General features: G+C 34.5%; 2 protein-coding genes and 3 pseudogenes across 2 annotated transcripts; all 5 read right to left on the reverse strand.

The window, feature by feature from the left end:
- Nucleotides 1-29: 29 nt before the first annotated feature.
- Nucleotides 30-2,307, reverse strand: LOC115960563 (pentatricopeptide repeat-containing protein At4g16470-like). Its single transcript, XM_031079505.1, has 2 exons — nt 1,225-2,307; nt 30-681 (listed from the first exon to the last, which is right to left on the reverse strand). The coding sequence occupies exons 1-2, from the start codon at nt 1,405-1,407 to the stop codon at nt 55-57; spliced, it is 810 nt and encodes a 269-aa protein (XP_030935365.1). The 5' UTR covers nt 1,408-2,307; the 3' UTR covers nt 30-54.
- Nucleotides 2,308-2,396: 89 nt separating this feature from the next.
- LOC115961791 lies at nt 2,397-7,813 on the reverse strand (annotated as a pseudogene).
- Nucleotides 7,814-8,743: 930 nt separating this feature from the next.
- LOC115960562 (dehydration-responsive element-binding protein 2A-like) lies at nt 8,744-10,443 on the reverse strand. Its single transcript, XM_031079504.1, has 2 exons — nt 10,323-10,443; nt 8,744-10,057 (listed from the first exon to the last, which is right to left on the reverse strand). The coding sequence occupies exon 2, from the start codon at nt 9,919-9,921 to the stop codon at nt 9,094-9,096; it is 828 nt and encodes a 275-aa protein (XP_030935364.1). The 5' UTR covers nt 9,922-10,057; nt 10,323-10,443; the 3' UTR covers nt 8,744-9,093.
- Nucleotides 10,444-12,838: 2,395 nt separating this feature from the next.
- Nucleotides 12,839-18,756, reverse strand: LOC115961792 (annotated as a pseudogene).
- A 2,420-nt stretch (nt 18,757-21,176) lies between these two features.
- LOC115960566 lies at nt 21,177-22,738 on the reverse strand (annotated as a pseudogene).
- Between the last annotated feature and the right edge of the window lie 2,383 nt (nt 22,739-25,121).

Below are 25,121 nucleotides of genomic sequence, written 5' to 3' on the forward strand. Positions count from 1 at the left end.
CTAAAATTTACAATTTATATCTCCATGAACCCTTCAAGCCCCAAGCAAAGCACCTCATATCACTGAGTGCTCCTTACAAGCATTAGCAAGTTCATACGCTTCTTGTAACCGGCCAGCACACCCTAAAAGATCAACTATAGCTGCATAATGTTGCCCTCTTGGCTGAATTCCATAATCTTTGGTCATAGATGAGAAATATGCCAAACCCTCATCAAGCAAACCTCCATGACTGCAAGCAGAAAGAACTGAAAGGAAAGTAACATAATTTGGTTTGAAACCTTCAGTTTTCATCCTATGAAAAGATTCCAAAACCTCTACAACTTTTCCATGCTGACCATAGCCAGAGATTAAAGCAGTCCACATAATAACATTCCTATTTAAAGACTTGTCAAATACCCAATGCCCATCAGATAAACTACTGCATTTAAAGTACATGTCCATAAGGGCACTATTGACTACCACATTTTCCCTAATTTGACACTTGATCATGACACCATTGGCCTGTTTCCCATGCTCAAGTGTTGCTAAAGTGGCACAAGCTCTGAAGACTGATGCAAAGGTATACTGGTCTGGAATAAAACCAGTCTGTCTCATCTTGTTATAAAGATTTAACCCCACTTCTTCAAGCCCCTTTTGCACATACCCTGCAATCATTGCATTCCATGAAACCAAGCTTTTCTCCTGCAAATTATCAAATAGAACGTGAGCAGTTCCTATTTAAATAGCTAAATATAATTGGTGGCCTATTTAAATACCTTAAATAATTACCATCTAATCCAGCAACTATTACTCTTTTGCCATCATGATCAGCAGCTTCACGACTGAAATCATAAAGGTCCTCAAAGAATTGACCTTCATCAATACCAATCACATCTAACTGTCACCATATACAGGTCAAAACAAAGTATCACTCCTAGTGTACATAAAAAACTGATGAGAGTTAAAGGCAATAATCTCTCCAAAAAAAGCCAGAAAACTATGCTCATTTCAAATTGAGATTTCTCAGACGCACAAACCACTTACTTGTTACTGAGACTGCACGTTTACAAAAAAAAAATAGCTTTATTTCAAACAATACACACACAAACACACGCGCACAGAGAGAGAGAGAGAGAGAGAGAGAGAGAGAGAACACACGCACACAAAAGAAAATAGTTCTGCATTTTTACAAAAGAAAGAATACTATTCGTAATACATGTATCACAAATTGTGTCATTGAAATACCTGATCATATGCCTCAAGACCAAACTTTTTTCTGAATGATGACAAATCAAGTAAGGCCAAGCATGGCAATTTTGCCCCATTATGTGTCACTATTGAATCCAATCCATATCTTGTATCCTTATTTGATTTTACTATTGCCACACTTCTGCATAACAGAGATGTAAAAAAGAAACAAAGCATCATAAGAATAATTTCAAAAACATTTAAACATTGTTCTGTAAATCAAGTATTTGAATATTTGCTGCCCTGTATTTGCATAAAGCATGGAAATTTTTTTCAAACAGAAGTTTTGGTGTTTTTGTAGTTCAAATACCCGTGCAGCAAGATGCTTCACATAGTTGAAGTATCTCTAGAATGAACAATATCAACTGTGGTGATAAGAAGTTACAAGCTCCCATGGTTAAATTGATTAAAATCAAAAGCTTTAGATAACAAATGGAAGAAATCCAAAGAGAACACTGATCTCTTTCTAATACTCAAAAAACTAGAATTCCAATATCTATATAGGGTCCTTGGGTCTTCAAGAAAATAATGGGAGAGGAAAGGGATCTTAGGGATTGTTGCACTCTTGCCCACAAAAATTGATTGTATGTAGTATTTTCCCCGTTCAAAAATCTTAAGGGAGAAAAAATTCCCTCCTTCCTCCACCACCAACTGAAACAGTTTAGATTCAATAAAAAAAAACTTCAGAAACCACCCATTCCGAACCACTAACAATATGTCCGTCTATAGTTTGGTGGTACATCTTGCACTCAAAGGATATTTTTACCTCCCTTTTATTGGAAGGGATAGGAGTCGGACTAGACAAGGTATCTTTTCATTACAATCTTCAATCTTAATTCTAATTTTGTTGATTCCTAGGCTAAGCCCAGAAATCTAAAAAGATCTTAGGGCAATTTGCTTTTGGAACAAAGGTAAGAAACTAAGACCTGCAACTTTGATTTCCATAAATCTAAAGAAAAAGACCTTAATACCTTGTAGAACACAACCCTATTCCCAAAAAACTTTTAACTTCTCAAAGGGAGACAACAGTTCACAAGCAAATGATTGATATTATTGGGGTATCTAAGATATGGCACCTGAGAAAACTATACTTTAAATTTTAAACTTTCATACTATACATGAATACAACTATCGACTATGAACATTTCTTTAAGAAGAAGAAAATAATAGAAAAAACCTGTTTCAAATTCACATTCACTATAGTTTTATATTTTCCAGCAATGTATATTGATGATAATTAAAGCATCTATCAAACATTGACCACATAAATAGATGTAACAATATCTACATTCTTGATAGGGACCGAAAGATGTAAAATTCCTAACTTAATTGCAATTTCACCATTGACAAGTTGTGTAGACTACAAGGCAGAGCATACTAGGAAATTTCAGATTTCCTACTAAGCAGTTGAACTATGCATAAGAGAAACACTGAACGTTTTGAGATTCCATGACAGTCTTTGCAACTTCCTTGACTACTTATCTGCTGACATAGTGCTGCTGACACTCAAGCATGTAGACAGACCAATCAGTTCGGTCTGTGTCTCCATTGTTTTCCTTAGTTGAACTATGCATAAGAGACACACTTTGAGATTCCAGGACAGTCTTTGCACCTTCCTTGACTACTTGTCCGCTGACATAGTGCTGCCGACACGCAGGCATGTTGACATCAGCCCCACCAATCAGTTCAGTCTGTGTCTCCTCTGTTTTCCTTAAGGTGAAGAAAGCATATTTACCACAAAGTTCACAGCGAGCAATTAATTTGGTCACAGAATCAGCCAGGGGAATTATATCCAGCACAGAACCAAAGCTCCTCCTATCAACAATATTTATATTCATCATTAGAAGTATCTTGTTAGAATTTCCAAGCAATTTAATATGATATGATGCCATTTAATTGCAAAAAAGCTTTTTAAGTTATAACCTAATTGTTTCTCAAAAAAAAAAGTTATAAGCTAAAACTCTCAATCCAAAAAGAATGGGTAATGACCTAAAAGCCGTTATATGAATGGTGGTAGATTATAATTAGGTAATTTTTTTTTTAAAATCATGAGCATAAAAATAGCTAAATATAATTGGTGGCCTATTTAAATACCTTAAATAATTACCATCTAATCCAGCAACTATTACTCTTTTGCCATCATGATCAGCAGCTTCACGACAGAAATCATAAAGGTCCTCAAAGAATTGAGCTTCATCAATACCAATCACAAAGGTCAAGACTAAGTATCACTCCTAGTGTACATAAAAAACTGATGAGAGTTAAATGCAATAATCCCACCAAAAAAAGCCAGAAAACTATGCCCATTTCAAATTGAGATTTCTCAGATGCACAAACCACTTACTCGTTACTGAGACTGCACGTTTACCAATAAACAATAGCTTTATTTCAAACAATACACACACAAACGCACGTGTACACACAGAGAGAGAGAGAGAGAGAGAGAGAGAGAGAGAGAGAGAGAACACACACACACAAAAGAAAATAGTTCTGCATTTTTACAAAAGAAAGAATATTGTTCGTAATACATGTATCACAAATTGTGTCATTGAAATACTTGATCATATGCCTCAAGACCAAACTTTTGTCTGAATGATGACAAATCAGGCAAGGCCAAGCATGGCAATTTTGCCCCATCATGTGTCACGATTGAATCCAACCCATATCTTGTATCCTTATTCGATTTTACTATTGCCACACTTCTGCATAACAGAGATGTAAACAAGAAACAAAGCATCATAAGAATAATTCAAAAAACATTTAAACATTGTTCAGCAAATCAAGTATTTGAATATTTGCTGCCCTGTATTTGCATAAAGCATGGAAATTTTTTTCCAACAGAAGTTTTGGTGTTTTTGTAGTTCAAATACCGGTGCAGCAAGATGCTTCACATAGTTGAAGTATCTCTTGAATGAACAATATCAACTGTGGTGATAAGAAGTTACAAGCTCCCATAGTTAAATTGATTAAAATCAAAAGCTTTAGATAAAAAATGGAAGAAATCCAAAGAGAACACTGATCTCTTTCTAATACTCAAAAAACTAGAATTCCAATATCTATATAGGGTCCTTGGGTCTTCAAGAAAATAATGGGAGAGGAAAGGGATCTTAGGTTTAGGGTTCGGGTCCTGACACAATATTTCCAGCTTAAATGTTGCAGCACGTTAGAATAGACCAAGATTTAGAGGCAAATAAGAAACTTAGTCAGACATAATATGTTTTACAGACTATACTAGGCTCAAGAGAAGGTTATTATGCCAATTAAATGAAATTTGATATCAATTACTTCTAATAAATGGAAAGAAATGAAATTGAAAATTACAAGTAATATGACATCCAAAATAGCTTGAGAAAAATAATGGGCTTAGAGTGATAAGGATCTTGCAAAAAATGACTTTGGATGTGCATATGGACAAAGAGGATTAAGGAAGGGGGCCATGTAATTTCTAGAAGGATGAGAACTAAGGAGGAAAGGTTGAGAAAGCAGTGGGGAGAAGTGATTACATATCTTGCATAAATCACACATAATTTGATAAGCTTCTATTTCAATTTTGAGGTTCTTTTTATATAATTTATATCTAGTTTGGGAACTTAAGGAAAGTGGAGTAGCGAGAAATGCCAGGAATAAACAGCTGCATTTCTCATATATCACACTAAACAACAACCAAGCCCTCATCCCAAAACTTTTGGGGTTGGATTCTCATATATCATATAGTATCATGCAGGATTTTACATATATATCATTGATTATATATCATATCATAAACAACAACATCAAGCCTTAATCCTGAAATTTTGGGTTGTCTTCTCATATATCATATCATACAAGTAAATTTTCATACACTTGTCATTGATCTAGATTGCCTGTGAATTCAATAAATTTTGACCTTTACACATCATCAAAAAACATGAATAGACTGAACACAGATACATATGCAAGCATCAATATGCATTATTTGAAATGAAATTTTTGGCATTAGCAGGAGTCTGGACTCTGAACAGGTCAACCTATATGCTTGGACAGATGGAATGGCTCTATCACTGCTATGACCAGAACCAATAAACTGAAACTAAATAATTTTCTTTGGTAACAGATAAAAATATGTTTAAATTCTTGAAGAATGAAATAACTAAAATGATCCAGATGCCTAATTAGATAATATTTGATATGTAACTGATATCTATTGAGCCTTACCCATAAGTGGACCTTCCAGATTCTACAAAATTTAAGAAAGCACCAAGGTTTTAGGCATACAGCTCTTACTCTATCAAATAGCGCTGCTTCGCAACAGAGAGATATTCACAGGAAATGAGTCATTTTCCATGATGTGAGTTAGTTGTCACTTAGATCAGGAACATAACCTGCATCCTTTGAAATACAAGTCATTTCTATTATCAACTCATATAGTTCCTCAGATTGTTTATCACCCTTGAAGAAGAATTGGGACCCATTTTGAACCTCTATTCTGCTATAACCAGGCTCCTTTATGATCGCTGATTCCCGCATCACAGCCCTAACCTCTGCAGCATTTTCCCAAAACCCAGAGGTGGCATAAGCATTAGACAAGACCACATATTTTCCAGGATTTTCGGGTTCCAATTCAAAAAATTTCTTTGCTGCAAGCTTTACCAAGTTCATGTCTCCATGAACCCTACAAGCCCCAAGCAAAGCACCCCATATCACTGAGTGCTCCTTACAAGGTGAGTTCAGAACAAACTCATACGCCTCTTGTAATCGGCCAGCATGCCCTAAAAGATCAACTATAGCTGCATAATGCTGCCCTCTTGGCTGAATTCCATAATCTTTGGCCATCGATGAGAAATATGCCCAACCCTCATCAAGCAAGCCTCCATGGCTGCAAGCAGAAAGAACTGAAAGAAAAGTAACATAATTTGGTTTGAAACCTTCAGTTTTCATCCTATGAAAAGATTCCAAAACCTCTGCAACTTTTCCATGCTGACCATAGCCAGAGATTAAAGCAGTCCACATAACAACAATCCTATTTAAAGGCTTGTCAAATACCCGATGCCCATCAGATAAACTACTGCATTTAAAGTACATGTCCATAAGGGCACTATTGACTACCACATTTTCCCTAATTTGACACTTGATCATGACACCATGGGCCTGTTTCCCATGCTCGAGTGTTGCTAAAGTGGCACAAGCTATGAAGACTGATGCAAAGGTATACTAGTCTGGAATAAAACCAGTCTGTCTCATCTTGTAATAAAGATTTAACCCCACTTCTTCAAGCCCCCTTTGCACATACCCTGCAATCATTGCATTCCATGAAACCAAGCATTCTCCTGCATATTATCAAATAGAACGTGAGCAGTTCCTAGATCCCCTGATTTCACATACAACATCAACAATTTAGTCTTCAAATACTCACTGGGATCATATCCAACAACAACCATTAGTGCATGGATTCTTCTCTCCTTCTTATACTCTTTTCTAAATATGCATTCCTGCAATAGAAGGACATAGGTTCATGGTTCCACTTGCACTACAGTAGTGCACAACAGCCCCACAGCTTCGCTCAATCTTCCTGAAATACAAAGACCCTTTAATGTTTTATCCAATTGGAGGTAGCTCTAGTAAGGCTCAACCTGAAAGCTGGTGATCATCACATTCCATCAATTGAACCAGTACATTGCCAAAATCTACTCTTTCCCAATTCTAAAAATAATATATGCAATTACACATGCCATTTCCATCAAACCTTAAGCTTTACAAAAATCACATTACATACGTATGTATATAGTAATGGAAATTTCCATTCAAATTGCCAAATATTCAAATTACCCAATTCACCATTCAACCTAAGGATCTCACATTTGGCACAGAAAATAATACTACCCACCAAATAAATGCAGCATTTTATCAACAACCTGCACGAATTCAAGCTCAAATTCAATTATAATACATACATACATATATATAAAAATGTATGTAAGAATGGAAAAATTCCATTCAGACAGTCAAATATTCATACAACCTAATTCACCACTGAATCTAAAGATCTCATCTTTGGCACAAAAACAATACTGCCTGCCCACCCACCTAAAAAAAATTATCAACAACCCGAAAAATTCAATCATAAAGCATACATAAATATGCATATAAAAGCAGCATAATTCCAATCAACACTACTGCACCTAAGACATCTCATATTTGGCATAATAACAACACCGTCCACCATAAAAGCAACAATCTTAAAAACAACTCACGTAAATGCAAGCTCAAGATCAATTACAATACATAAATTTAAAAAGGGAACATTTCCATACAAATAGTTAAACCACCCAATTCTGCACTGAACCTGAAAGATCTCATGTTTGACAGTTGACACTAAAATAACACCAACCACATAAAATGGGCTAAAAAAAAAAAAAAACCATCCTCCAAAACGAGCTAAAATTTTATCCACAACCCACATAAATTTCAAGCACATATATAACACACATAAAGAAAGTAAGTAAAACTAGTGAAGGTTCACAAACCTGCCATTGCTGCTCTCAGATTCAATTCTGCGAAGAAGGGTGGTGGTTTTTCCGTCGAACATGGGGCCAACAATCACGTGCATCTCTCCAAAAGACGCAGGAGGAGTCAGCAGCTCCACGTGCACGCCATGACTTTGGATTGAATGAACGGAACAAGTAGGAGAAAAGGTTGTGGCTTTTAGGGGAAGGAAAATTGTGAGGTTGCATGGAAAGGATTGGGGGAAGGGGGGACATGGGGTTTGAACTATAGACATCAAACATTATTATGAATGCCATTACTACCAGGTTATCACTTAAACCCATATTCTACTACATAATGGTATGTTTTCAAGTTTCAACAATAATTTTGCTAATCAGCAAATGCAAAATCTAATTGTTAGCTTCCTTGAAAATATGCAAATTTTGAGCACTCAAATAATAAATTCCAACTAACCTAATACAACAACAACCAAGTCTTGGTACCAAATTATTTTGAGTCGACAATCATGGATCCATTAATAATAAAGTGACTAAATTTTATGCGGCTATGTACCGCAACCCTCTTCCTTTTTCCGGGCTTGGGACCGGCTGTGAACAAAACATATGGCACTAAGCACCAACACAGGCGGAGTTAAATTTTTCTAACCTAATACGCATTGAAATTTTAAAATCCTTCAAAACTTATGCTACCAAATACCATTAAGATAGCATTAGCTATGATGTTGACATTGCAGTCTTTATGGGCATTGTCATTTAAATCAATAGGATAAACCGATAGGGTTCTGCAGTACAATACCTTACCTCAAATAAACTGTATATAGAATGAAATGATTCATGTTTCAAAAATATTAAGTTCTAACTTCCAACCACATGGTCCATTGTAAAATGAAAGAAATTCAGACACAGATAGAAGAAGAGCCACTAGTGACAAGCTGTGCCAGGGTGATTATTTAAAGAATAGTCCAAACTTGAATAATAAAAAAAAAATAACAGATATTGACAGCATCACCAAAACCAGAATTTAAAAAAAAAAAATACAAATATGCTACCAAAATTTGTTGATAAGTAATTCTATTACCGACCAAAACTAGTCATTTACATGAAGGCTAAACCTCAAAACAGAATCCAGCATGCATATACAAATATCCTACCAAAACTTTTTGATAAGTGATAACTAACAGTACTAATAGTAATACTGACCAAAACTGGACATTTACATGAAGTATAAACCTTAACACAGAATCAGTAAGGGAATAAAAATACCCTACCAAAACTTTTTGACAAGTGTACTAATACCGACCAAAACTAGACATTTACACGAAGTCTAAACCTTTAAAAGCTCACTCCAATAAGTGGTATAAGTGGCATACTGTTAAAGAGCCTGCTAAAATTTCCCCAATCCAAGTTGATCAGCATCATAACCAAAACCCAGCACTGAATCTGTGTTGCCAACAGGATCGTTTAATAGAGCCATAATTTCATACATAAAATTTTCATTTTCTGAACAGTCCAGCAAGTTCTCCTGTCCATTATCCCCAAAATAGTTTGTAGACTCATCCTTAGCTTCTGTGACAGGATAATACAGAGTACCCTCATCAGCACAAAACTCAGACACACCAGTAGACTCACCCTCGGCCTCTGTCCCCACCAAACTTGGCATGTCGGCTTCAGTGACAGGATAATACAGTGCACCCTCATCAGCACAATACTCAGAAGGGTTTGCTGCAGTTGTGGATTCAGATCCCACAGGACTTCCCATTGAATAAGGGACCGACTCAGAGGAACTCCAGCAGCAATCCTTCACAGATTCCATTGGGGATGTGCGACTTGTGATATCTGGAAAGTTAAGTCGAGCAGAGGAACCATACATTGTTGAAGCAGCTTTGTCATACGCGGACGCAGCATCAACGGCAGTCCCAAAAGTCCCTAGCCAGAGTTTTTTTCCACCATTTGGCTCACGAATCTCCACCACCCACTTACCCCATGTCCTCTGCCTAACCCCTCGGTAATGGCACAGTGAGTTTTCAGGTCCACCTTTTCCTTTTACACAACACCCTTTCTTTGACCCTTTGGCTTGAACTTTAGGAGCCCCACAAGACGCAAACTGGGCAGTATTTTTTTCTTTCCACTTCGCCAGTGTCTCAGCCACAGAGTCTCTACTATTCTTCCTCTTCCTCTTCTTCTGATCAGGATCAGGATTGTCCATGACCATGTGAAACCTTTCCAGACAATTCCAATAATGCACCCTCTTGCAACGTGGAATGAATTTCCCAAATCGCAAACCCTCTTGCAATAAATCCCACAACAATCAAAAACCCCAAACAGAAAAGGAAACTGAATTTCCTAATCTGAAAAAACACAAACACTTTTATATCAAACCCCAGAAAATTCAAACCCTAAAAAAATAATCAAGAAAAACCCAAACAGAATATTTCCCCCACAATCAACGAAAAACCCAATATGAAACCCTAATATTCAAGTAACAATATTGAATTTTTCAAAAGAATCAAAACAGAAAAAAAAAATCACAAACCCCAGTAAAAAAAAAAAAAAAATCAAACAATAAAGAAAACCCAAAACGGAAAAGAAAAAGTATAGTCTAGAAACTGGTACCTCTCAGTCTGAGTCTGAGTCAGTGGACGATTTCTTCTTGATGGGAACGTGTTTGTGTTTGTGTTTGAGAGAGAGAGAGAGAGAGAGAGAGAGAGAGAGAGAGAGCTTTCTTTGGTCCCAAGTTCAGAGAGCTTTTGAAAGTGAAAAGGAGCCGTTATGAATCTAAGGGTATTTATAGGGTTCCCGCTTGTTTAGTTGCACTGTTTTATTTTTATTTTTATTTTTTTAGGGCTGAATATTTCTTTTATTTATTTAACATATTTCTTATGTGATTTGTACCTCATCAAAAGGCTAATTTTTAAAAGAATTCTTGAAACTGATTTTAGTTAATGTAATATTTTAATTTTCTTGAATTTGAGTAGTAAATTTTTTTTTTAAAGTTAATTACCTTAATAATTATTAAATTACTTGTCATTTGTTTCATATAAAAAAAAAAAAAAAAAACTTAATAATGAATTATTCAAGTGGAAAAAAAAATCATTTCATAAAAAAATTTCAAAAATCATACTATTCAACTTGTGACACGTTTGCTGATATAAAATAAATGGCAAAATCATTCCATCTTTGTCGGCCTTGAACTGTCTTGATATTATAGATTCAAACGTAAACATATCATTTTGTATACATCCTTTCCTATAATTTTCATGTATATATACCCAATAATAAATATATATTATCAAATTATAAATTTAAAATGATTCCAACAAGAAATATATATAAAAATGAGTATCAAATTATAAATTTAAAATGACACATTTATTTTGTAAGCTGATTAGAAGCTACTAATCACCTAACAATGTACTCAATTCAACCCATGTCTAGCCCTGCAACATTTGGAGTAACACTTGTTACTCACCACCTGTTTCAAGTAGTGTATTATTAGATTTTTCTCTCGAAAGGGAAAGGGGGGGGGGGGGGGGGCGTAGTGGCCTAGTAGGTATGATATTATATAAACATTAATTATTGTTGCACGTGATGAGTTATACACTACACACTTAAACTGAAATTATGTTTTAAAGACACGATTTTAGTTATAATCGTGAAATGGTGTTCACAATTAAAACTAAAATCTTGTTTTCATTTCACAGTTATAACTGAAAACACAAAAAGACGATTTCAAATGTGTACCCTTACAAACAATGTGTAACACTATAATCATCTAATTACCACTACTGTTTTATGTAATTATCACTACTCTTATGTAAAGGTATTCTAGTGGTTGTCTCATTAGCTTCATCTTGAGATAAGCCTAACGGAATCATGACTTTGGGTGTATGCATTTGAATATAAAATGATTTTTTAGAGATGATAGAGGGAAGATTTGGATACAATTATACTTTATAGAATCATAACTCATAAGTCTTCATTGTGTCATTTTTACCTTTTTATTAAACGTTGGTGATATATGATGATCCTAATGATATGGATGCCAATTTGGTTAGGGTGGGAATCAACAACACGGACAGAGAAAGAAAATTATTTAACATATTATTTATGAACTCCTTCGTGCCTCTTGGGAAGACATTCCTTTTCTCTAAAAGATATACTTTATCTAAGAAAAATACATCTTCAATATATGACTAATTTTAACATTAAATTTATTCTCTTTTGCATATTGGTGAAGCAACATCATCCACCAAGTAGAGGGTTATTGTATAAGTGAGGGTGTATCATTTTATTGTGTGATCACCCGTTACTATTATATACTAACAATATGTCCATCTATAGTTTGGTAGTACATCTTGCACTCAGACGATATTTTTACCTCCCTTTTATTGGAAGGGATAAGAGTTGGACTAGACAAGGTATCTTTTCATCACAATCTTCAATCTTAGTTCTAATTTTTGTGATTCCTAGGCTAAGGCTAGAAATCTAAAAAAATCTTAGGGCAATTTGCTTTTGGAACAAAGTTAAGAAACTAAGACATGCAACTTTGATTTCCATAAATCTAAAGAAGAAGACCTTAATACCAGGTAGAACACAACTATCTGACTGTAAACAGTTCTTTAAGAAGAAAAAAAGAAGAAAAATACCTGTTTCAAATTTACATTCACTATAGTTTTATATTTTCCAGCAATGAGTATTGATGATAATTAAAGCATCTATCAAACATTGACCACAGAAATAGATGTAACAATATCTACATTCTTGATAGGGACCTAAAGATGTAAAATTCCTAACTCAATTGCAATTTCACTATTGACAAGTTGTGTAGGATACAAGGCAGAGTATACTAGGAAAATTCAGATATCCAGCCTAACAAATGGGAGGTAAATGGCAAAAAATTCAATCGAAGATTGAACCACAAAAATATATTATAACATATATGATATAGGGAGTGTTCAACTTGTATCTCCAACTTGTATTTGTTAACGAATGAAATATTTCCAAAATTAGAAGTCAATCAATCTCTCTCTCTCCAAACACGGTAACCGTAGAAATCACAAATACCTAAACTACACCAATCTTCCTCTCAATAAAAGCACTGATTCTTTGGAACTGTACAATTCGAAACACTAGAAGGAAATCTTATACCCAATACCCATCATTCCAAGCATGCCTTGGAAGGAGACCCCATGCTCACTCCTAATTCTTGTAAATCTATACAAGGCCACCTTCCTTCGGACTGTTCTCAAGGGACCTGATCTATTCCCATGCCTAATCGGTAAAGACATCTCATCCCTAAACAAACTTAAAGCTGAAAACAGTCTGTTTTCCATCTCTTCAATTGGACCAGAACTGTACTCCATTGTGATGAACGCAGAGGCATGCCCATAAGTTAACCAAGGGGTGAACCCACCTGCATTCCACCAACTGCTATCAAAAGGGGGAAAGTCTCCTTTAAAGTCAGATTCTAGAGCAGAAGACTCCTTTCAACTACAACAATCTCCACAAGTCTCATCTGTGTCATTGTATATTAGTTTCAGAACTGGCACAACTTCACCCATAAAAGGTCTGTGAGTCACCTCTGGGTGAACACATATGGAAGCAATGGCTACCACCTTAGCCATGTCATCAAAGTCATAACTTCCAGCAAAAGAAGGATCAACCAACTGCTCCAAACCTTTTCTACTGGTCAGTAGTGGCCATGCCTAAGCTACCAGATTCTCCTGTCCAGTAGGTTGGGACATATCCACAGGTTTTCTTCTAGTGAGAAGCTCAGGGAGCACAGCCCCATAACTGTAGACATCATTCTTGACAAGTAGATGCCCTGTCATTGCATATTCTGGGGCAACATACCTGCAAACCCATTATATTCAAAGTTCATCAATATTTGGAATTGCTGACTAGAAATATGGTAGTATATATACAAATGAATACTTCTTAATCCAAAGTATGTCATAGAATATGTGAAGAGAGAGAGAGAGAGAGAGAGAGAGAGAGAGAGAGAGCATGTCCAATCAAGAGCCTATGTGAATTGATAGAATTGTAAGACTATGACTTTAAAATAGTATGATTACCCAAAAGTTCCCATGACCCGAGTAGAAATCTGATGACTTCCTTCAGTTGCTTCCCTGGCCAACCCAAAATCTGAAACCTTGGGGTTGAAGTCATCTTCTAGTAAAACATTACTAGCCTTGAAATCACGGTGTATTACACAAGGATTAGAATCTTCATGAAGATAGGCCAATCCTCTTGTTGCTCCAAGGGCAATCTTCATTCGTGCATCCCAATCTAGAGGGTCCTAGTTCTTGCCAACACCTTAAACACCAATACAGGGGCAATGTGGAAGTTTTCCAACTTAGATTCCACTAAATAATTACAAACAAAATAAAATAAAAGGTAATAAAGAAAATATAAAATGTAAATGGGACTCAACACTGCCATTGCGAACAAGCTCATACACCAAGCACCGTGTCTACCCTTCAATGCATATACCAATCAGTTTCACAAGATTATGGTGATGCAATCGACTTACCATCTCAACTTCTGCGATAAATTCACGGTCCCCATTTTGATTATCCCCACAGTAAACACGTCCAAATTCTCCTTCACCCATAATCCTCTTTGAACTGAACTTATCTGTTGCCTTCTCAAGCTCAACCAGTGCAAATGTTTTAGCAGAGAACGGCTACTGATGATGGACATGAGGGATACTGATGTTGAGCTTGCAATACTACTTGATAATACAGACCCTATGCCTGCGTTAAAAGGAGAGGACTAATTATTTTGACTAAGAATAAAGTGTGTTGATGCAACTCATTAGGTAACACTCAAATTGATCAGCTTATTATTCAATTGTTCATGCAAGAGGAATCTTCCATGATTGGCCAGTGTGCTGATACATCAAAAGTTAATAACCCAGCTTTAAAAGAATGGCCAGCGTGGGCTAAGAAGATGTGGTACCAGTTTTAAATGATAGCTCTGCAAGACTTAATGACAAAGTTATTAAAGGTATTGTGATTGATATAAAATATTTATTTATTTCACTAAATTTTGTAACATGGTTCTCTTGCTAGCATTTGACATAGCACAACTTAGACCTTACAGGATATTCATCATCCATCAGCGGTGAATGTCCAGAACCTTTTTTTTTTTTTTTTTTTTTTTTTTTCTCTTGCTAGCATTTGACACAGCACAACTTAGACCTTACAGGATATTCATCATCCATCAGCAGTGAATGTCCAGAACCTTTTTTTTTTTTTAAAAAAAAAAAAAAAAAAAAAAAGGGTTAGAAACACTTACATAATATAGATGCTGTGACCCAGTCAACTTGAACCCACACCCCTTGGGGAGGTACCAACTCCCCCAATTGGGTGCTGGTGATACATTACTAGGGTTTGAAAGAGCATTTTCTTATAATGCACAAATTATTCAAAAAGGTAAAATAAAATAAAACAAATGGGACTAGCTTCCCCCTTTCACTGAATTGCCTTTTTGATAGTACAATTTCCATTTTTTTGGGCTAGAAGAAAGAGATTATTTCTTCCCTTTTTGTCAATTATTGGGCAGTTTGCAAAGAAATGAATATTTTCAACATCGTATGTGTGAAAAAAAAAAGATTAAATTTTTTTTTTTTAAGAATCAAAGCATGGTATGTATGCTTTTCATGGGATCCATCAGTGGTGAAAGTCTCATGTAGGAATTTAAACCCAAAGAAAAAAAAAGGCCCATTAGTCTTTATTTTAATAGATCATGTGATTTTCAATGAAGTTGGATCAATAGGATTTATTAATTATATGTAAGATTTCTAGAGTCACCAAATGCTTTTTTTTTTTTTCCCCTGATAAATCGATAACTGGGGGGATGGAGGGATTTGAACCCTAAACATCTCCATTGGAAACACCAGATGGTGCTAGTTGAGCTATAAGGTTCTTGGTGAGTCACTAATTATAAATAGCATTTTTTTTGAATTGTTGCAGGTAACCCTTTCTTATCCATTTTATGAAATTTCATATTTGAATATTTCTTGAGCTTTGAGCCTAGAAATTGATATCTAATTGTTCCAACTTCAATCTTATTCTCTCTATTTTTCTTCTCTTTTTTTAATCTTATTGCTGGAATCTCTTTTTCTACGCTAGACATAAGTCCTCACCACATCAAGTTGTATTAGAGCAAAAGGTCCTAGATCTAAGCCAAAAAATTCATATTTGAGTCGAAGGTAGTAACTTTAAGCTATGGCTGGCCATGGTAGAGGAAATCAAGGCTAGTAGAAAAAAAATAATGAGATGAGGTGTATTATTGAAGATTTATTGCTAGCTGTTCTTTTCAGCAATGGGAACCAGTGGGAGACTCACATGAAGATTTTGGAAGGAAACTACAACCCCTTGGACATATTGGAAAGTGGTCATGAGGATGAGAATGATGATATAGAAGATGAAAACTCCTTTCATGATACCAGGTAGAGCATGCAGCATGAGGTAGGTTGGAAGATCAGTTGGTGTGTGGAGTTGAATTGAAGGATGAAAATTTTGAAAGAGTTTGCGCCACAAATTGAGATTCTCTTTATGATGGTTTAGGGGTGAGTACTTAATACAAATTAAAGAAATTACTTTATTAAAGTAATGCACATCAAGAGTTCGATGCAAGTCCTAAGAGTGTTCTTTTGGACACGGAAGATTTGCATACACACGATTTGAAAAACCTAGTACTGTTCAATGGAATTCAAAATTGAAAAATTTTAGTGAAGATGGATACTTTTACTTGGAATGATGTGATGTTTAAATAATTTTTTTATTGGCATAATGCTGAATCATGATAATCTTCCTTTTTATGAAGATAAAGATGCAAGATTTGATTGTGTTTAGGAAGAATTTATGGAGCAAGAGCTGCAAGACACAATTCGACAAGCTCCAAGAGCTACATGGACGGGTTAAGCCAATTTTAGAACAAAGTTGTATGGTGTTAGGTGATGGTACTTTGTTCTATGTGACTTGTTCATGTTACAAATTGAAGAAAATAGTTCTGTATTTTTATACAAGAAAATAGTTCTGTATTTTTATGCAAGAAAGGATAACTGTTCGTAATACATGTATCACAAATTGTGTCATTGAAATACCTGATCATATGCATCAAGACCAAACTTTTGTCTGAATGATGACAAATCAGGTAAGGCCAAGCATGGCAATTTCGCCCCATCATGTATCACGATCGAATCCAATCCATATCTTGTATCCGTATTTGATTTTATTATTGCCACACTTCTGCATAACAGAGATGTAAAAAAGAAACAAAGCATCATAAGAATAATTCCAAAAACATTTAAACATTGTTCAATAAAATCAAGTATTTGAATATTTTCTGCCCTGTATTTGCATAAAGCACGAAGATTTTTTTCCAACAGAAGTTTTGGTGTTTTTGTAGTTCAAATACCCGTGCAGCAGGATGATTCACATAGCTGAAGTATCTCTTGAATGAACAATATAAACTGTAGTGATAAGAAGTTACAAGCTCCCATAGTTGCAAATTGATTAAAATCAAAAGCTTTAGAGAACAAATGGAAGAAATCCAAATAGAAAACCGATCTCTTTCTAATACTCAAAAAACTATCCAATATCTATATAGGGTCCTAGGGTCTTCAAGAAAATAATGGGAGAGGAAAGGGATCTTAGGTTTAGGGTTTGGGTCCTGACATAATATTTTCAGCTTAAATGTTACAGCACATTAGAATAGACCCAAATTTAGAGGCAAAAAAGAAACTTAGTCAGACATTATATGTTTTACAGACTTTACTAGGCACAAGAGAAGGTTATTACGCCAATAAAATGAAGTTTGATATCAATTACTTCTAATAAATTGAAAGAAATGAAATTGAGAATTACAAGTTGTATGACATCCAAAATAGCTGGGGAAAAATAATGGGTTTAGAGTGATAAGGATCTTGCAAAAAATGACTTGTGTATACGGACAAAGAGGATTAAGGGAGGGGGGCCATGTAATTTCTAGAAGGATGAGAGCTGAGGAGGAAAGGAGTGATTACATATCTTGCATAAATGAGACATAATTTGATAAGCTTCTGTTTCAATTTTGAGGTTCTTTTTCTATGATGTATATCTAGTATGGGAACTTAAGGAAAGCGGAGGAGCAAGAAATGCCAGGAATAAACAGCTGCATTTCTCATATATCACACTAAACAACAACAACCAAGCCTTAATCTCAAAATTTTTGGGGTTGGATTCTCATATATCATATAGTATCATGCAAAATTTTACACATTTATCATCGATTATATATCATATCATATAACTACGACATCCAAGCCTTAAACCTGAAATTTTGGGTTGTCTTCTCATATATCATATAATACAAGTAAATTTTCATACACTTGTCATTGATCTAGATTGCTTGTGAATTCAACAAATTTTGACCTTTACACATCATCAAAAAACCTGAATAGACTGAACACATAGATACATATGCAAGCATCAATATGCATTATTTGAAATGCATATTTTGGCATTAGCAGGAGTCAGGACATGGAACAGGTTGACCTATATGCTTCGACAGTTGGAATGGCTCTATTGCTGCTGTACCCGGAATTAGTAAACTGCAACTAAACAATTTTCTTTGGTGCAGATTAAAAATTGTTTAAATTCTTGAAGAATGAAATACTTAAATGATCTGGATGCCTAATTAGACAATATTTGATATGGAACTGATATCTATTGAGCCTCACCCATTAGTGGACCTTCCAGATTCTACAAAATTTAAGAAAGCACCAAGGTTTTAGGCATACAGCTCTTACTCTCTCAAATAGCCCCACTTCGCAACAGAGATATTCAAAAGAAATGAATCATTTTCATGACATGAGTTAGTTGTCACTTAGATCAATAACATGACCTGCATCCTTTAAAATACAAGTCATTTCTCTGATAAGCTCATATAGCTCCTTAGATTGTTTATGAGATATATCACCCTCGAAGAAAAATTGGGACCCATTTTGAACCTCTATTCTGCCATAACCAGGCTCCTTTATGATCCCCAATTCCCGCATATTTTCCAGGATTTTCAGGTTCCAATTCAAAAAATTTCTTTGCTGCAAGCTTTACCAAGTTCATATATTCAGATGGCTTGTAATGATGTCTTCTGCCAACGGACCAAGCATATCAAAATTGATTTCAATCTTGTTTGGCATCACCTCCTTCATTGTTCCTTTTGGCTGATCTTTGTTGTCTCTCAAGATCAACTTGTAGATATCTTTATCAAATCGCATCCTCTGGATGCTTTCGTAATCCAGTTTCTAAATTTAAGTTGGTCTCTCATCTTTCGTCTTGAAGTTGAGTCGGGCTATTAGTGTACTGTCACTGTACTTATGTACAATATTGTGTCATTGGCGTATCTCTATATAAAGGACTCATCTTGGACAATATTCTATGCATCAATATATTGAGAATTCATTCTCAATTCTAGCATATCTATAATGTTGAGGGTAACTGTAGGTGTGCTGGAAACTGTATTATATTTGAATGTAAGCTTTGTTATAAACCCCCCTCCTCTTTTTTGGATTGCTTTATAATTTTTTTTAAAGAGTTTCAACCTATGGTATCCGCTCTTAATGATAGCTCTTTATCATCAGACCAAGACACCAATCGATTTTTAGGATAGATAGAGATTGAATCCTAAATCGATTGCTGATGATAGCTCTTATTCAATCATTAAAGACTTTATAATCTATTTTCTTATTTGGTTTTTAAGTTACACTCAATATTTTGGAAAAGTACTAAGAAATTTAATTAGGAAATAAGTATTCAGAGTCCAAATGTGAGAAATAAATTGGGTCATAAAAATGTTGAGCTTCTTATGAATTCCCTAATACTTTTTTTGTGTGGATACATTGATAATTGGAGGTGGAGGAATTTGAATTTTGAATGTCTCATTTAGAAACACTAAGAGATGCCAATTGAGCTAACATGACAAATGTCGGGTCAGTTAATCGGGTTGCAGGCCAAAACGAGGCGGGTTCAAAAACAGGTCGAGATAATCATGTTGAGAGTGGGTCAGGTCGGGTCGGGTTGGGCTGACCTGTATTTTCACATGAAAAAAAAAAAAAAAAAAAAAAAAAAACATATGCCAAATTTTTAGAGAGAATGAATCAAATCAATCAAGGGAACGAATTGCACATAATACTCTTTTTTTTTTTTTTTTTTGTTAATTGGATACCTACTATTATTAGACTATTGGTGTTACTATTATACATTTGAAGGGGAAAAACAAAAAAATTAAAAAATATAAAACTTTCCATATCCTTCCAATTCTGATAGTTTTGTGTATGACTAAAATTCTTTATATTCATCATAACAAAATCTTCTATATTAATAATTCACAGCCAGAATTCTTATAATTACAAATTTACAACTTGAGATAGAGAGATAGATTCTAAGGAGCACAAAAAATATATATTTTAAGTGTACACACTTCAGATTCAAAGTTCACTAATAGTATGTACTTTTGAACTTTTCTTTTATTTTAGTTTTGTTTTTGTTCTAGTTAGATTTAGTGTTAGTAACTTATACATGGTATTTAATTCTGCTACTTAGTATTTAACTTAGTATTAGATGTTTAATAGTATAGACGTGTAGTTGTAGATGCTTTTACTTTTTGTATTTTTTTTCCTTTTAATTAACTTTTTTTTAATAAATGGAGGCGCGGTCACTACCATTGGTGGCTACTAAATGGCTAGGTAGTGTCAGTGCAATGCTTTGCACTTTTATGTTTATGCACCTAGCACCTTGGCATGTAGTCTACATATTTTTCAAGAAAAAAAAGTTTAAAAAAATGAGTGGGGTCATGGGTTAGCTGGGTCGGGTTGGGTTGGCCCCAGAAAAAGGGGCAGACTGCTGGTTGGCCCGTTATTTATTTGGGCCAAAAAATTCGGGTTTGGGCGAGGTCAAAATGGTGGGTTCAAATTGGGTCAGCAAATTTTTGCCCATTTTGCCATGTCTTTGTGCTACAAGGCTCTTGGCAAATTCCCTTATATCTATATCTTTACTAAAGATGTATGAATAATTAATAATTGGTTGTGTTAAGGGGTATCAATAGTGGTCTGAAACCTTGCAAAAATTGAGTTAATAATAAAAATTCATGTGATTTACTGTCCAGGAACAGATTTCTCTGCACTTTTTTATTTGGGGGGAGAAAGATTTCAGTACATTGGGTTATTCACTATTGTAAGTTTCTTTTTGGAGGTAAATTTTCAAGCAATGGCATCCTGAGATAACTTCTGCTACGTAGATGTACTAGCAAACTTGGAACCAGTACAGGAAGTGACCAAGGTGAGATATGCTTTTAGTTTTTATTTTTATAAGGAAAAAGGGAGGAAATTTATGACTTGCAAATTGGAAAACATCAATTAGCCAAAACACCCCACAATTTCATTCTTCAAAAACACACACACACAAACACAAAAACAGTAAACATCAATTTATTTGTGACTTCTATTTATCTGGAAAATGGTCTCAAAGCTTGACCATTTTAAAATATAGGGGAAACAACACTCAATATTTGCAAACCTCTACTTGTAGCATTATACATCTAATAAATTACCAGTCACACAGCCATGTTTTTTTGCACTCAGACACACAAACTTATTTTTAGAATAACATATCTTGAGAACTGGATCCAGAGAATGCGAGAGCACACAAGCTGTTGAATTGCAAACCAAGCTGATGCTAGTAGTGTTTAATATGTTTATGATGCTGCTGAGGAGACAAAGTGTTCTCTTCGCCTCTTGAAATGTGTCAACAACTCATTGCGATCGTGAAGGCTCTCTTTAATGGCTGGAATTTCATTGAAGTTTTTGATCCATTCCTGTAAGCGAGGGAAGCTATTAGCCTCCAACACTTTGACCCCAGCTGCTTCCTCCATGGTTTCCAGCAAGCAAGCTATCCATCCAAAGGCCAAGTCAGCCAATCCTATGTTATTGCCACCAAAAAACTTCTTCTCCCCAAGACCATGCTCTTCTAGGATTCCCAGAATTTCTTTCACTTCTTTTGTTGCTTTCACTTGTTGTTCTCCAGTAGTTACAAAGAAACCAACCAAGTTGTTGTTCTAAATCACACAAAGTATCCAGTTAGAGTGGGTAAAATATCCATCTTATATATTATCCGAGTCTAGAAAAAATGTTTAAAGCTTGTTTGTGTGTGCAGCTCATTATAGTTAGATTAATCAAATCTACTTAGGTTTCGGTTAACTCAACTAGAAAGTTTTTTGTCATTCAATAAGGAATTTGAGTTTGTACTTCACATATACCAAAAATTAATTGATGTCTAACAATTATTATGAAATTGATGAATTAACTTTTTTTTTTTTTTTTGAGGAAAGATGAATTAACTTTAGTTAAATGACATTTACAAAGGAAATACTTTTAAAACTTTCACATGCATGTATAAAAGAAAAGTAATAACAACAAAGGAAACTCGTAAAAAAAACAACAATAAAGGAGAACAAAGTTGTAGGTGTGATTTTGTGCAATGTAAGAAAAAACATAATAATCAATTAGTTGACGCATAATTACCTATCCTCTCCAAACTTTACCCAGAACCGAGCCACAGCTCTCTCATGAGGATCATCTGGAAGCAAAGGGTTGTGTGGCCAAGTCTCTTCAATGTACTCGAGAATGACAGCGGATTCTGATATGGGTTTCCCACCATGAACAAGCACAGGAACCTTCTTATGCACAGGGTTGTACTTCAAAAGCATATCACTCTTGTTGTATATATCCTCTTCTACATATTCATATTTGATACCCTTGAGTTTCAGTGCCCATATGACTCGATGAGCATATGGACTTGACAAGGCTCCTAGTAGCTTTACTTCTTCCATACTTGACAAGGCTCCTACTCCTAGTAGCCCCTGCTTCAGCTACAAGCATATACAATTTGGACAAGTCTATATAGGCCATTATTGACTAATGGAGGTTGATAATGTGGGCCATGGAGGTTGACAATTATTATTATTATTATCATCATCATCATCTTTCTAACGCCCCAAAATGGGACTAGGAGGTGGGGTCGTGGAGAGGGAATATAAGTGAATTAACTTTAATCGGTGATCAAAGAGGCTTACGGTGTAAAATGATCTTCTTTATTAGGAAAATTGGGTTCAAATCTCCTTAACTTTACTACAATATCAAAGTTTTATTTTATGTACTAAAATTGGTGAAGAAGAAGTACATGGATCTTACACCAACGACATAAAAATTCAGAGAGTCCAAGTGTATTTTACCCAATTTTTTTGGCCTCTCCCTCCCTCCCTTAAAAGTTATCTTGGCTTTTGAGTGGAATTTGTACACGCCTTTGTGTTGGAATCATTTTTCCTTTCTTTTGTGTTTGTGTGTGGTTGTTTCTAAAAAAAAAAGAACAATTGTCATACATTACTTAAGAGAGTATGTTGTGTGTAGTATAACTTGTTTCATCTTCCCTTAAAAATTACCATGGCTTTTAAGTAAAGTTTGTGGTATGCTTTTGTGTTAGAACTTCTTTTTATTTCTTTTGTGTGTGTGTTTGTTTCTAAAAAAAAAATGAACTATTTTTTAATAATAATATGCTTAATATGAACTTAATAATATACTTGTATTGGATTTTGAGTTTAAGAGCATGATATTGAACCCAAGTTTGAGCTTGATATTGAGCTCAAACTTGTCAAGATGCACTTGAACATTTTACTTTTGTTGTTGAGATGAGTTTAAACATTCAATACACTGACAAATTTCAGCTTGTTTATTGCCACCACTCAAATACTAATGACTTTTGAAATTGAAATAGCCTATACGGCCTTCAATGGCTGACTAGAAAAAATAATGCATAGAAATTCATCTTACACAACACATTCATATCATCTTATTTCAAATCATTTTAGATTATTATAAGAGCTCCAGGTAACCGCGGCTAATTATTGGTGCCGGACTAAATTATGAATTCATAACTTAAAATTGTGGGTACTATTGTGGAAAATATGTACAAATCTAAAAGGTGTGATGAAAATACTATTTCATCCAAAACAAATAATACTCATCACACCTCTAAGTATTTTTATGATTGAAAAATGTAGAAATCCCAAATTATAATGGATGCAAATTATTAACCTTTTACCAAAAAAATATAAGAACCTCTAAACACGCGCATGAGCTTATTCCAAGAAATAAGGATTTTTTTCCATCCAAACTAAAAAAAAAAAAAAAAAAAAAAAAAAAAAAAAAAATCAACAATGACAAGAGCATGTTTAGCTAAGAGATAAGCAAGTTTATTCCCTTTACGTTGCACATGAGAAAACCTTACATTGCTAACCTTATGACAGGAGTCAAGATCCCATACACAACAAAAGCCATCATAGCTGATGGAGGAGATAATCCAGCAAGAGCACAATAAACAAGAAGGGAGTCACCCTCTAAAATAAATTCCTGTAATCCCAGATCCTTTGCAAACTGTGGATCGGACAATAGTTTGTATTTCTATCATTTAGTATATAAAGAACTGAGCTCTTGTAATGTAATCTTATCTAGTTAGCTTAATACATAATTAATTTTTCCACATTTTCGCTTAAAGTTTGTTACTATATAAACCTGTTTCATAAGATAATTATTTCAGCATGAGATAAAAGATCAAAGGACCTGGATAGTGGGTTGATTTTACACATTGTGATTTTGGGTCCATAACAGATTGCGTCAAAGTAGGATAATGTTTCCCTTTAATTGTAATAGCAAAAGTTTGTTTTGAAAGTTTTGTTTTGCCACATAACCAGGCATGTGGAGAGAAAACCATGAGTGTGAGGCTTGGGGACTTGATAAATACTGTGCCCACTAATGAATAAGTTCTAGCTTCCAAATAAAAAACATTGAAATTAAATTTTCTTATATCATTACTGATTTTTAAGTTCAATCATTTTCACTGTACTATAATTCAAAATAACGGATTCCATATTTTAAACTTAAAAAAAAAAAAAAAAATTGCAACACTAAATTGTTATTGCCTCCATCCTTTCATTAAGGTTTTTATTTTTTTTTTTCAATGACTTGACTTTTTATAGATTCAAACTCTGGTCTTTTGCTATAAACTCAAATATTAAATAATAACATTACTAGAGAAAGAAATTGGAATTCTACATATTTTTAAAAAGCAATCAAGGAAGTAAGGCAATATACTTTTTTATTAATATATATATTACTATACTTTTAACACTTTAATTTATTTTGAGCAATCAAATTATACGGTTGCCGAGTACATTATTATATTATTTTTTATTTATCTTTGTTATTGTCAATTAATTAATTTTTTAATTTTTTTTTTTTAAATTTTATCATCCTAAATTGAAATCCAAACTCCAACACTGTATGCATATATGCAATGTGCGACACTTTTAGGC

This window comes from Quercus lobata, chromosome 9 (assembly GCF_001633185.2).
Source record: "Quercus lobata isolate SW786 chromosome 9, ValleyOak3.0 Primary Assembly, whole genome shotgun sequence".
Classification (NCBI taxonomy): domain Eukaryota; kingdom Viridiplantae; phylum Streptophyta; class Magnoliopsida; order Fagales; family Fagaceae; genus Quercus; species Quercus lobata.